Here is a 13,463-nt window from a genome sequence, read left to right as displayed (position 1 = left end):
CAACCCTATAAACATGTCAATACATGTATAAACAAATTAATGTTTAATTCTAGTAACTAAAATCTGTTTTATTTTAATTTTTTTTGTCATAGGAAACTGGCAAAATCTTACACGCCAAAGAAAAAAGAAAATGAAAATGGGTAAGTTTTGATATTATATTCATTAAAATAATTCAGACCCATTGCAGCCATGGATTGTATACGTTACATATGGGTATATTTGTACATGAAATTTATATGCTATCATTTATGTGTGTTGACGGAAAGGGAAGACAAGTCGAACCATACATCCAGAGCTATGTTGAAATAAAAGTAATATCTCTCTATAGAATTGGTAGGTTTATACATTTCAGTGTAGTTGTGTTGATAAGTATGTGCATTGAAATGAGTAACTTCTCCATCTAGCATTGTCAGGGCTACACATTTCAATGTTGTTGTGTTGATAAGTACACGTATTGAAATGAGTGTAACATCTCCATATAGAATTGCTAGGTTTGTACATTTCAATGTATTTGTGTTGATAAGTATGTGTATTGAAATGAGTGTAACATCTTCACATAGAATTGCTAGGTTTATACATTTCAGTGTAGTTGTGTTGATAAGTACGTGTATTGAAATGAGTGTAACATCTCCATATAGCATTGTCGGGGCTATGCTTGTGCATTTTACCATGATCATGATGTCTACAGCAATGTTGAGTGTACCCAAAATGACATTCATTTGGTTTACATAATTGTTATATGTCACAGCTGTCATGGTTAATTTTGATGATTAGAAGTAATAGAAGTATAACATGTAATTATTCAGATAAATACAAAATAAAATTTTCTTGACATTTCCTCACTGTGGATTCAGCCTTTCAGTGCTTTGAGGTTCAAATTAACACCTGGACTTGGCTAGACTGTAAGATACGTCGTGACGTTTCGCCCTCACCGGCCTCCTCTCACACAGTTAGGGTTGGCCGATGTTTGAGGATGCCCTGTCACGGCATACCTTACAGACTAGGACTTGGCATGAACATTCTAAACTTGTAACCAAATTCAAAAACCATATAAAACAGACTTTTGTGTTTTGTGGAAATGTTTTTTTCAGGCAGAGTGTATGATTAAAATAAGATTTAAAATGTTGGTGAGAAAGAGTTGTCTGGTAGAGCTTTTGGGGAAAGTTTTCTGTGGATATGAGATTAATCCTATGTTAGTCCCAACAGATACACATACACGTGGTCCAAGCAGTTTGCCAATTTGGTGAAAGAGGTCGGTGACCTCGCAGGTCAGCATGAAGTCATCTCAGAAAGTCTTACCACAGATGTAGTCAGAGCATCGGAAGATCTCGTCAAAGAACTCAAATCAGAAAGGAAGAAATTCCTTCAAGAAGGTACAAAGGTGCATGTAGCTTTAGCAGCGTCTTTGAAGGCTCAAGAACAGGTAAATATTAACATAGGTAACCTTGTATGACTGGGTAGTGTTAAACCTTTGGTGTTATATAATGCAAGTAGGAAGAATGATATTATAATTATAGGTTGGTATTTTAATTGTATTTTGTTCACTGAAAATTGTCACACTAAAGATAAAACTGAAAGAGTGAAAGTATTCATCAGTATATCAGCAGCCATTTTTCAACCATACACAGGTTGCTTCTATTCAAACCAGAAACAAAGGTGAGTGCTACCATACCCACCTGTGTTAGCACCCTCACTTGGTCATAGGCCCAGTACCTTTGTTTGAACATATTTGGCATATATTTATCATTGAAATTTCTTTTTTTCTATTTGAATGTGCCTGAAAATCAGCTATATTTCATAAAAACTATGAATAATTGTATAAAATAGCTCTACAAATGAAATATTGAAGTACATGTATGTTTCATAATTTTTCAGGCTAGAAAGTCATACGAGGCAGCACACAAAGCGTCAGAGAATGCCAAATTAAAATATTCAGAAGCTGAAGCTGATATGAACCTTCCCAGGGCACAGGTTGAAAAGGTAAAATGTTATCTCATGCAAGATTCTAAATAGGTGTTCACAGATCAAGACAGTTAGTTTATAAGTTATTTCACCCATGTGATTCAACTTAGAAAGCACTTCTGTGATTTGATTTGAAGACTTTTGATGTAAGTTTTTTAAGTCTTTTGACCTTTGTTAGTTCTGAAATGACATCACACAGCTGATATGAATTCATTAAAAACCTTTGATCCATGATTTTGAAGTCTTTTGATCTGCTTTAGTTCGTAAGTTATATCAGTATCAAACATCCGATGCAACTAAAAAAAACACCACAAAAAACAAAGCAAAGATCCCAAAATGAGGGACAACTTCAACTTGATGTTGCTTTGAAATTGTGTATAATGTATGTGAGGTAAAAACCGTGAAATGACTATCCAAAGTTTAGGAAAATGCCTTTATTTCATCGAGTGGTATTTCCTTTAATAAGTTAATCTAGTAGTTATATCACATTTCAAGACTGAATATAGTCTTTGGGTTTACCAAACTGATTAATATGTTTTGTCTTTATAAGAGTACTTAAGTATTTGGTGACTCACCAGCCAATATGTAGGAAAGTTTTCTGGACATACACTACTGTATGATCTAAATTACTTAGAATATTACTATATGCATGATGTATAAAAAATATACTGTTTATTTTTTATTTTTTTTTGCATTTAGGCAAGGGGACAAATGAACTCTAAAATGCAGGTGTGTGAAGACTGTAAAAATGAATATCTCCTACAACTAGAAAATACAAATACTCACCAAAGGAATTATTATTCCAATGCTTTGCCACAAGTATTTAAGGTATGTATAATAATCTTTATTTATACTGGATAGTTCTTTAAGCATATAAACACTTGTCTCCCAAGAAGTCCAGTGAGGGCCATCCCTCATGGGTTCAGTGTTAATGCAGGAGGAAACCGGAGTACCCGGGGAAAACCTGCATCATGTTAAAGGTGTACTATTTGTCTGTTTAGGAGTGTTTTAGACGTTTACTTTTGATTCATATTAAAATATATATTACTTTCCAACTTGTAAAAGATGTTAAATTTTGTACAATGAATAGTAGGACTCTCACCAGGAATTTGAACATATGATAAGAAATATTCACAACATAATAATAATTACTTTATTCGTCATGTAAAACATGAAATTTCTTTTGCATTGACAGGAACTACATAGCCACATAGATTCCATTTATTCAAATAAGAAAGTCATGCAAAGTAAAGATTACTACATAATTTTGATCCTTAACTGATAGGATCAGTTATTTAACCTTTTGTATATGTGTGCTCAATCACATTTTTTGTCCATGGTTCGTTTTATTTTGTAGTAATCTCTCTCAGTCAGGGGAGTATTTGTTTGTACACAGAAAAACTACAAGTTGGGCAAACTAGAATTAATATATTCTATACGCTAATATAAACATCAAGAAACTGATGCAGACTTGGTTACTTTAAAGACCAATGTTTCAATCCCAGGTTCTCACAGTAGTGTTATCTTATCAGTGGAATCATAAGGATTACATAGGATCATTCTTTTGTTCAGGATTTAACTTTAAATAGCACTGATATAAGAATATGGGATTGAATAATTGGCCTTTAACACATGTAAATCGTACAGTTCAGCATGACAGTTTATCTTTATTGTATCACTGACATTTGTTGTGATTTTTTCATTTGGACAGCAACTTCAAGATCTTGATGAACACAGGATAGATACCTTAGCTGAACTTTACAAAAAATTTGCAGATGACCATCGGAACGTACTACCAATTGTTACCAAATGTTTAGATTGTATTACTGTAGCTGGCAATGCAGTTGACCATGCAGCAGTGAGTTTTTTTATCATCAGATATTAAACATACAGGTTTTAAAAGAGTCCCATCTTTTACAGTTTCTTACTATTTTACTACTCAATACCAGTGTGCCCTCTCAGAAGCCAAATTGACGCGCCACTGACACACATAATTTCTAGTGATACACCACAATTTGGTGTTCTCCTATCTTTTACCATGTGGTGACTCAAAAGAAATCTCAATTTTTCTCACTTTGGCTCACAACAACAAAATGTGGCTATCATTAAAGAGCACACTGCTAAGTACCTCTTTAATTTGAGTCTCCCCCCCTTCCCCCCCCCCCCCCCCCATCTTTTCATTGACACAATATTGTGTTCACTTATATATCGAATAGCAGCAGCATTATGGAAATCGGGGAGAGTTGTAGTCATTTTATATTTTCACATTTTCTGAGCACTGTAGTGTTCACAAGGTATAGCATGTTGTCATGACAAGATGGAACAACCAGAAAATAAGTCCTGAATTTTCTATTTGAATGCATACAACTTGGCTGACATGTGATGTACAGCTGTGAGTTCAATGTCCACATGTTTAAGGTGTCTTTCTTCTTACAGGATTCACAATCTGTCATAGACAGGTATAAAACAGGTCTGGATCCGCCAGACGACATCGTATTTATAGATCTAAGTAAAGAAGACGATAACGTGTCAACAGGCAGTGGTGGTAATACTGGCATGCCATCCAAAAGCGGTACTCTGACACCAGGAGGAACTACAAAAGCGAAACGGAAGAAGGAAAGGAGAGGAATAATACAATTGTTTCATAAAGTAGGTGAAGGAATGCAAAGAAGCACCCTTTGTGTGAATAATTACAAATACACACCCATAGTGGATTATGATTTTATAACCCCTTAAGTTGATGTAGAATTTGTACATAACCCCTAAGTTGATGTAGAATTTGCAATCACTTGTAAGTGAATGTGTGGATTTTATGAATGATGTCCCTTTAAGTGAATGCAGTCTTATAAGGAATGTCTAGTAAATCATTGTATGTCTTCACTAATAAATAAAAAGCTGTGGTTTTACTTTTCAATACTACATAAACGTCCAAAGTGTGTAGAATGTTGGCACCAGCCCATAATTGATCACATTAAGGGAAGGACTCACACAGAATGATTGTTAAATGTTAAAATGTCGTGTGCATTTAACGGTGAGTTTCGTGAAAACATACTTGCTGCGTTAAAATGATTTTGACCACATGTTAGTATTGCACTTGTTTGATCAGTTTATTTTCAACACACAATTCTTGTTATTTCTTACCTTTATCTTACTTTTACACGAACAAGTATCTTTTCTAACTCCAAATTCTGACAGTAAATATTTGCATGTTTTTTGGACGGGGAGCTTCTAATTCAAACAATTGAAATTCTTAGGACTGAAGAAGAAATTGGATTTCGATCGAACTTCACTTTTGATTCTTATTTCATTTGTCAGTATTAACTGATTTTTCATGATTGTTTGACTAGAAATGGTTACTATGCCAACTGTTGGTTTCATTCTACATGTTGATACAATATTTGTTATTTCTCATCTCCTGTCTTTTTATCACAACCCGGCTTGCTAAACTGGACTTAAAAACAATCTTTGCAGCAACTCCACAGTTTAATTATACAAGTAAGCTTCTATCTGCCTTCTCATAGGCTTTCTGTACTTTCCACCCCTGTGATTCCCTATAAGTTAGAACATTCCATTGTTGTGTACAATTGGACAAGTCCATATTGGAACATAATGGGTAATAATGTGATTTTGTTGTGTTGTGTTGTGTTGTTGCCCATGTTGTAATATTGCATGCGAGTTCAACATGGGGACATGTGTTCTGAGTTCTCTAATTTTTTACCATGCACAGCAGGCAGAAAAAATGCAATCACCGTTTGGCGGTAAATATCACTAACCATACACAAATTCCATAGTATGTGTACACATGGCTACTTTCAAAGTGCTTAAAGGGGACATGGATGGGGAAAATATTTATTATATTATCATGTTTTTCATATTGTTTTAATACTATCAGTAAGTACTCCTCCACCATATGACTGCATAACCACTTTTGAATAAACATTGGAAACTATGCAAAGTGTTTGTATGCAAAATCTCCATAACATCTCTGCCCAGTACTGTACACGTCACCCCAGAGTAAAATCAAGGCATGCAAGTCTTAATCTATTTCAAAATGTTTTGCTGCTGGCGGTGTGTTCACTCTAGGTAGGTTGCAGTCACTTCCATTTTGCAGTTATTATTGATCGAACTGATCACATCCGCGATAGTGTGTGCCACAGCATGCTAGCTAGCAAAAATACTTTCAGAAGACTGAGTGTTGATCATATGACCGTCATCACAACATTGCTCAAGATTATTTCAATTTTGAAACACTCAATACAATTAATATGTCTCTGCATATCATAAGTTATGTATTTTCTTAGACAGAAACTTGCAAGTGTTTTTGCTAGATCACATGCCACTACATGCACTATCACAAAGGCAATCGATTACAACCACAAAACAGAAGATGCTGTGACCTACCTAAAGTGAGTACGCCACCCGCGACAAAACATTTCGAAATAGCAGCATTAGTGATGTACAGGATAAAAACTGACCAGCTTTATTCCAAGCAAATTGTAACGAGTCTAGGCATCAAAGAATTTTAGGTAGTCAGGTGGTAGTGCACCCTCACAGGTGGCATTTTGGGTAGGCTGATTTGTGCATGTTTGGTAGGGGGAAGCCATATTGTTTTGGTTTTAGTTTTCAGAGTGGCACTAGCCATTCCTCACTGTTCTTTCCAGTGAGGGCCGGCTACTGACACCAGGGTGGTACTAGACCCAGCCTTTAGTTTTAGGCGAGACATTTCAAAGGGAACAGTGTGTAACATTGTGAATCTTGGTGATTATCGTTCTTACGTAATGAAATAACCTTTGAATTATGTCTTTGCATCAGAAAGAGCTCTCACCAGGTATCCAGATATAATATAATATTCATTATGATATATTTTCTTAGTCACTGAAAATTAAAAGTACATACCACATTCTTATTTGCCAAGTCTCTGTGTACATATTCAAGAACCTCTATAATATTATTGTTTGTTGATGCTGATTTGATCTGGATAAGTTTAACCCAGAGACTTGTCTTGGTGTTACTATCTCAAGAAACTCTCTGTACCAGAATAAGTTTTACTACCATCATTGAGTTAAAAGTTCTCATAATTTGTACCGTGTTATTGTATTGTATACCTGTGGTCTTTAACTAATTCATTGGGTTACATCCCGACTCTCCTGATTTTTTTCCGAGTTTCTGAAATATAAGCAAAAATGAATTACACAGGTTTTAACACACTAGCAGGTTATACATTATAGCCCTTGACGTTCATTTCATCTACCAAGCTGAGAACAGTTTTGGTCTTAGCCAAAACATTATGATCACTAATGATGAAATTTTTTGGAGAATTTGAAAGAAATGGTGATAATATCAAACCCTGGTGTAATCATCTGAACAAAGTTATAGATCACAGTAACTGATCAATAAACATTTTTTCCTAGAAGGTCTGTATCAGAATATCACAGATTTTTCCCCAGTATCGTAGGATGTGACTGATGATAAATTTTCTGTGTTTGTCAGAAGGGTAACAACACAACACAGACAAGGGAAACTGGGGTGGAAAGTTAGCCACACGCATTAACCAAATCATGGCTATCATTTCATTCTGTGCTGTGTTTTGTTCACACTATATCTTTTATACTTTTCTTTCTGGATATCCATCGTTATCCCCCTCAGCCATACAGACCATGTTGGTGTAGGGTAAGTTCACCAGACAAACCAAACCAAAACTAACCCCCCAAAACCCTAGATATCCCCCCCCCCCAATGTTCCAGCCTGTTGTTTGTTAAAATACCAGTGAATTTCAAATTAACATCAATATCCATGGTGTAACTTACAACTGCAGTCAACACTGTCTGAATTGGCTGTGTATATCCACGTAAGAATGCATGCAGGATGATATAAGTAAAAAAAAAGAAAGAAAAGAATTGTTTCTGGTCGGTGTGCACATCACTTAAATACCCTTGTGGCAGATTTTTTGTTTTTGTTTGTCTAGCCCATGCAGTCTGCAGATCTGGGCGAGAAACACAAAAATAACCCTCCCTACTTCAGTGAAGACACCAGAAACAATTCTTTTTTTTTTTGCCTAATAATAGAATTATACAGAGTTGATAGCTTTTTACAGCTATGCATGTGTACCAATACTTACTATAACACATTCCACACTCCATGTTTGTATTCCTCACTCATAACTCTTACATCAATCATATAGTATTCTTGAATCCTTCATTTTACAGAATATACCCATATATACATTTCTTTATAACATAATATTCACTCATCAGTTTTTTCTCCACTGTACAAAATACACTCATTAATTTCTCTGCTTCACAAATACAGTACTCATATTGATTTGTTTGCTAAAGAAATACATTGCTTTATAGTGTGCTACACGAAGAACGCTTGTATGTTTTTCTTACATATGCTTGTCAATGTGTTTTTCTTTGCTACACAAACAAACTTGTAAAATTTCTCTTCTGCTCAATCTAGACCTGCCACTTTCTTTATAAGAATTGTCAAAATCTTTGCTTCATGAATGTATATCAATTGATTTAAATGATCCTTTTCAATTTCTCAGTCAATGATTGCCCTCTACAACAAAGCTTGTCATTTTCTTTGCATTGTACGTTATGCTCTTCATGTTATAAATATTGTGCAAAGTATGCTAGTTTCTGTGCAACATATTACACTTGCCAATTTCTTTGCTAAACAAAATATGTTTGTCCGTTTCTTTGCTTTGCAAATTATGCTCTTCTTGTGTAAAATATGCTTGTTTATTTCAAAGCTACACAAAATAAGTTTGTCCGTTTCTTTGCTTTGCAAATTATGCTCTTCTTGTGTAAAATTTGCTTGTTTATTGCAAAGCTATACAAAATAAGTTTGTCATGTCAGTTTCCTTACAGTACAAAATATGCTTGTTGATATTTTCGCTACTTTTAAAAAAACCTACACACCAACATCCCTTTTATAGATAACAGTAGTATAGATTTGGCTTCAAATTCCGTTGTAGAGATATAATGGGTAAGACTAGAATTTAGTGTGTAGGTATTCGTAACATACATAGCAATATTAAGGTGTGTACTATTGGCAGTCCAACTGATTCACAACTTGCCGTATGTGGATAGTCGAGATACTATACATGGCTTCAAAGATCTCTCTTAGAAGAGATTCAAAGTCATGGATAGTCCCTAGACTAGAATGTGTGCAATTGACAAAAAAGACACAAAATGGTCTTTTGTAGTTATTGGACCTGAAGGGGTTATATGCAAGTGTATATTTCATTCGTGTTGCATCATGGTCAGCTTGTAACCATGGCAATCATATTGAATCATGGTAAGTCCTGCATTGGCCTGTCATTTCTCATATTGTTAACCCTGGAGTAGTTAATAATATGAAATACTTTGTGTTGTGCAAACAATAATTGTACAGTAAGTTTATGTAGCAGTTGGATTGGCCAGCATGTTTTATTGTATAAAATGTAGTGTAACATGGTGTAGATGACACTAATATGTTAACATCCACAGAATGAGGAAAAAGAAGATTTTAGTGACCTGCCACCAAATCAACGTAGGAAGAAACTACAACAAAAAATTGATGACTTCACTGAAAAGTTAGAAAATGAGATGAAAACAAGGTGGGTAGCAAAGACAGAATATACTCAAATACTGCATGCAGTGTACTTCAAAGTAAGTCCAGTTATTACATAATTTGTCATCTAGAGTTGATTTACTTGTGCTATTAAAATAAACAACTGATAGTGACTTTATTTGTACCTGTATATCATTTGTGTTGTAGGGAAAAGTGAACATCGCCCTCTGCAGTTCATTTGTGTGTACAAACACCTTTTGTTTTTAATACTTTGCCTTGCCGTGGCAATGTTTAATCTGAACTCTTGTCTGACACGTTGGACCTTTTTAATCATTTTATAGAGATGCTTTGAACAAAATGAAGGATGTTTACACAAAGAATCCAGCCCTGGGTGATCCAAACAGTGTGGATACACAGTTAAACAAAAATGGCAAAGAACTGGATATGTATAGAACAGAACTACAAAAATATCAGGTCAGTGTCATTGTGTTGAATAGCATTTATACATACATACACACATACATACATACATACATACATACATACATACACACACACATACACACACACATACATACATACATACACACACACATACATACATACATACATACATACATACATACATACACACACTCACGCACACCGCGCCCAGCACAAATATACACAGATATACACATAAAAACATCACAAAGACGTAAACCTTACAATCCCCATATCCATTCCATTCAAATCAAATCTAACCACCATAGTATAGCAATGGGTTAAAGTTTTAAACCTAATCTGAACCTTAACATTAATCTCCTAATTTTAGAACAGTTAACAGTAGCAGTGTTAATACATTATATTGCACTGTTTTCTTTTTAGGCCCCAAATGGGGCTGGCTGCATTGGGTTTCATCCATCAGATTGCACCTATATCACTGACGTGAACAAGCCACAAATTCATTCAAACTTGATACAAAGGTGACATACTATACTGGGCATAGGGGCAATGTTTAGTTTTGCAATGTTTAGTTTTGCTACATTCACAAACTTAGATGAATGGTGGCTATATTTTTTGTAAAAATCAATAGCTAAGGAGAACAAAGACTTAGTTCAAGTGCCTACCCCCTTTTGACAGCCATATAATAAAATTGGGTATATGTCTTCGACAAAGACTTGTTGTTTATTTCATCAAAGTTGTTCATATTAACCTATCTGACATTGATGGAAGTATAGGTCAAAGGTCAAATAGTGAAAGCATTCATAAATTATGCAGTGTTCCTGTACACATTGAGAAGCTAGTCTCAACATTAACGTTAGAACATCAAACAAAGAAATTAAACTTAAATAGAAAATATGTAAAAATATAATTATCTTGGTACATATATTGTTATTTTACTTGTACTCATATGCTAATTTTCTTACAGTTTTATTTTAAATATACTGATTACAGTTGAAGATTAACATTATCAAGATTTTAGGTTGTTTACGTTTTCTTACCTCCTCTGGCGTTTTAAAGTTCTTTTCAAATGCATGTTATTGCTTCTATTCTTACTACAGTACATTATCTCTTTCCTTGGTTGATGGGATTATAATGTAATAACAAAATAGTACATGTTTCCTTTGACTTGGGCTTTTGACGGGTTTCCTTTGTGGTTTTAGTTGTTAAACTTAAACTTGTCTTTGTACCTCTGTCGTCATTCTCTATACATCTTGTTTTTATCAGCGATTCCTCGCAAAAGCGGATCTTTGTACTCATAAAAGGCGACGTGTAAGTAGAAAAGAAAGACTCATAAAGTACATGATTCTACAGTTACACAGTTGGGTAAACAGTTTATTGCTTGAATCTAGGAAGTGATTAAAGCAATCTATGAAATAAGGATGGGATGCTTAAAGTCAAATTATGGAAAAGTAATTGCCGCGATTTGTGTGAATAAAATAAATCAAAACCTAAGGTGTAAACCTAAATGCTATGGCCAGTAAGCTATTGAGCTTTTATTGTCAATGAACTTGTAGTATAACTTCTCTGCAGGGTGCTTTTAATAATTATATAATATTATATAATAATAATATAAATTATGAACTTGAAAATGAAATTTATTGTGACTAATAAGTAATTAACAGGTTACCAAGTGAAAGTTCAATAATATATTGTAATATTTTAGGTGTCTAGTAAATATATAAGGGTGAACCATGATATATGGTCTTTGGTAACCCAGTAAGTCCTAATGCTACCACCCCTACCCTGTATTATTTATCTAAAGCACTAGCATATGTAGTTATAATTTGTGAGGAATACAACATTCCTGTGTAATGAGGTAGGTATGCTATAGGCTATCAAAGTTGGAATTATTTTAATCTAGGTGATTTAATATTCATTGAACTTACATGTAATTTCTGTTGTATGCCTACCTACCCAACCAACCCACCCTGTACGTACATACAATACATACATACATACATACATACATACATACATACATACATACATACATACATACATACATACATACATACACACACACACACACACATACATACATACATACATACATACATACATACATACATACATACATACATACATACACACACACACACACACACACACACATACATACATACATACATACCTACATACCTACATACCTACATACTTACATACATACACACACACACACACACACACACACACACCCACCCCTACCTACCTACCTACCTACCTACCTACCTACCTACCTACCTACCTACCTACCTACCTACCTACCTACCTACCTACCTACCTACCTACCTACCTACCTACCTACCTACCTACATACATACATACATACATACATACATACATACATACATACATACATACATACGAGTAATAGACTTACTAAATAATGTACTATTGTTACCTTGTAGATGTATTTAGATGAGATGGATGGCAAGTCAACACCTCAAGGCACACCTAAAAAGGAGAGACCTAAATCACAGATAGAAACCAATGCTAATCTATACTCATCATCACCCAGTGGAGCGTCATCACCAAGCTCTTCAACAGTATCACAAGTATCGCATCGTACGTCTACAATATCACAGGGGTCTTCATTGGTATCGCCACAAGCGGTTACTGCTGCAAGGTAAGTAAATCAGAAAATATGGCTGCCTCTTGTGAAATACAATAAAAGAACTTGTTAACAGACAAACATCAACATTTAAAAAATCGAAATAACTTTGTCTATAATACTTCCCCCTTTACCAAAATACTAATCAAAATTTGATTGTGAAAAATTGTGCTAAATAATTTCTATATTTGTGTTTTGTAACAGTCCTCAAGCAGAAGTAGATACTAGCGTCAATTCTAGTTACCAGGATGAGTTTGATGAAGACATACCTGAACCCACATCAAGAAGTGGACTTGAAATGGTCTTATTCAGAAGTAAAGTTCTCTATGATTTCCAATGTAAGTACTCCATTAGATTGACATGTACTGTGAAATAATAACATCAACCCTGTTCTAACTTAGAAATATCCTACAATGAGTCAAAATAATTCTAGATTTATGCAAATGTCTGCCACTTAAGCACTTTTAAAGGGAACAAAGTTAGGCTCGTTTTGTCTAAACAGTAGTTCTCATGCTGATGAAGTGTAGAAGAGACCAGCTGTAGGTTGAAACAAGGCATCATGGGTTAAATAAAACAATGATAGGAGCTCCATAGTTAGCTTTGACATTGTGTATTTACCCATGATGCCTCACCCCAGGGTAAACCAGAACTCTTCTGAACAAGATTTCACAAATTTCATTGCAGACTACATTTCAGGTAGTATGTAGTAGGGTTGGTAAAAATAGGTTTTTGTGGCATTCCAAAGAATAAGAAACACAGCTAAGGTGAAATTAACCCAACGTTTGTTGTTCTTTAAGGAAGCTGTTACAATTTACACACACACACACACACACACACACAAAAATTA

At 34.6% G+C, this 13,463-nt stretch overlaps 1 protein-coding gene across 3 annotated transcripts in view; it reads left to right on the top strand.

Annotated features, from left to right (window-relative positions):
* Positions 1-13,463, top strand: part of LOC144440537 (formin-binding protein 1-like) — a 46,324-nt gene that overhangs the window by 28,207 nt on the left and 4,654 nt on the right. Inside the window, exons 3-13 of one of the 3 annotated variants that reach the window (XM_078129911.1) lie at positions 93-140; positions 1,207-1,423; positions 1,876-1,980; positions 2,662-2,790; positions 3,674-3,820; positions 4,399-4,611; positions 5,434-5,457; positions 9,456-9,565; positions 9,861-9,993; positions 12,414-12,631; positions 12,821-12,954. In XM_078129911.1, the coding sequence (XP_077986037.1) occupies positions 93-140; positions 1,207-1,423; positions 1,876-1,980; positions 2,662-2,790; positions 3,674-3,820; positions 4,399-4,611; positions 5,434-5,457; positions 9,456-9,565; positions 9,861-9,993; positions 12,414-12,631; positions 12,821-12,954 (1,478 nt within the window). Of the gene's footprint in view, positions 1-92; positions 141-1,197; positions 1,424-1,875; positions 1,981-2,661; positions 2,791-3,673; positions 3,821-4,398; positions 4,612-5,433; positions 5,458-9,455; positions 9,566-9,860; positions 9,994-12,413; positions 12,632-12,820; positions 12,955-13,463 lie in introns of all 3 variants that reach the window. The other 2 variants (XM_078129910.1, XM_078129912.1) reach the window with 2 other exon arrangements.

Source organism: Glandiceps talaboti, chromosome 10 (genome assembly GCF_964340395.1).
Source record: "Glandiceps talaboti chromosome 10, keGlaTala1.1, whole genome shotgun sequence".
NCBI lineage: Eukaryota > Metazoa > Hemichordata > Enteropneusta > Spengelidae > Glandiceps > Glandiceps talaboti.
The sequence above is the reverse complement of the archived record's forward strand: the minus strand, read 5'-3'. Positions and strand labels throughout refer to the sequence as shown.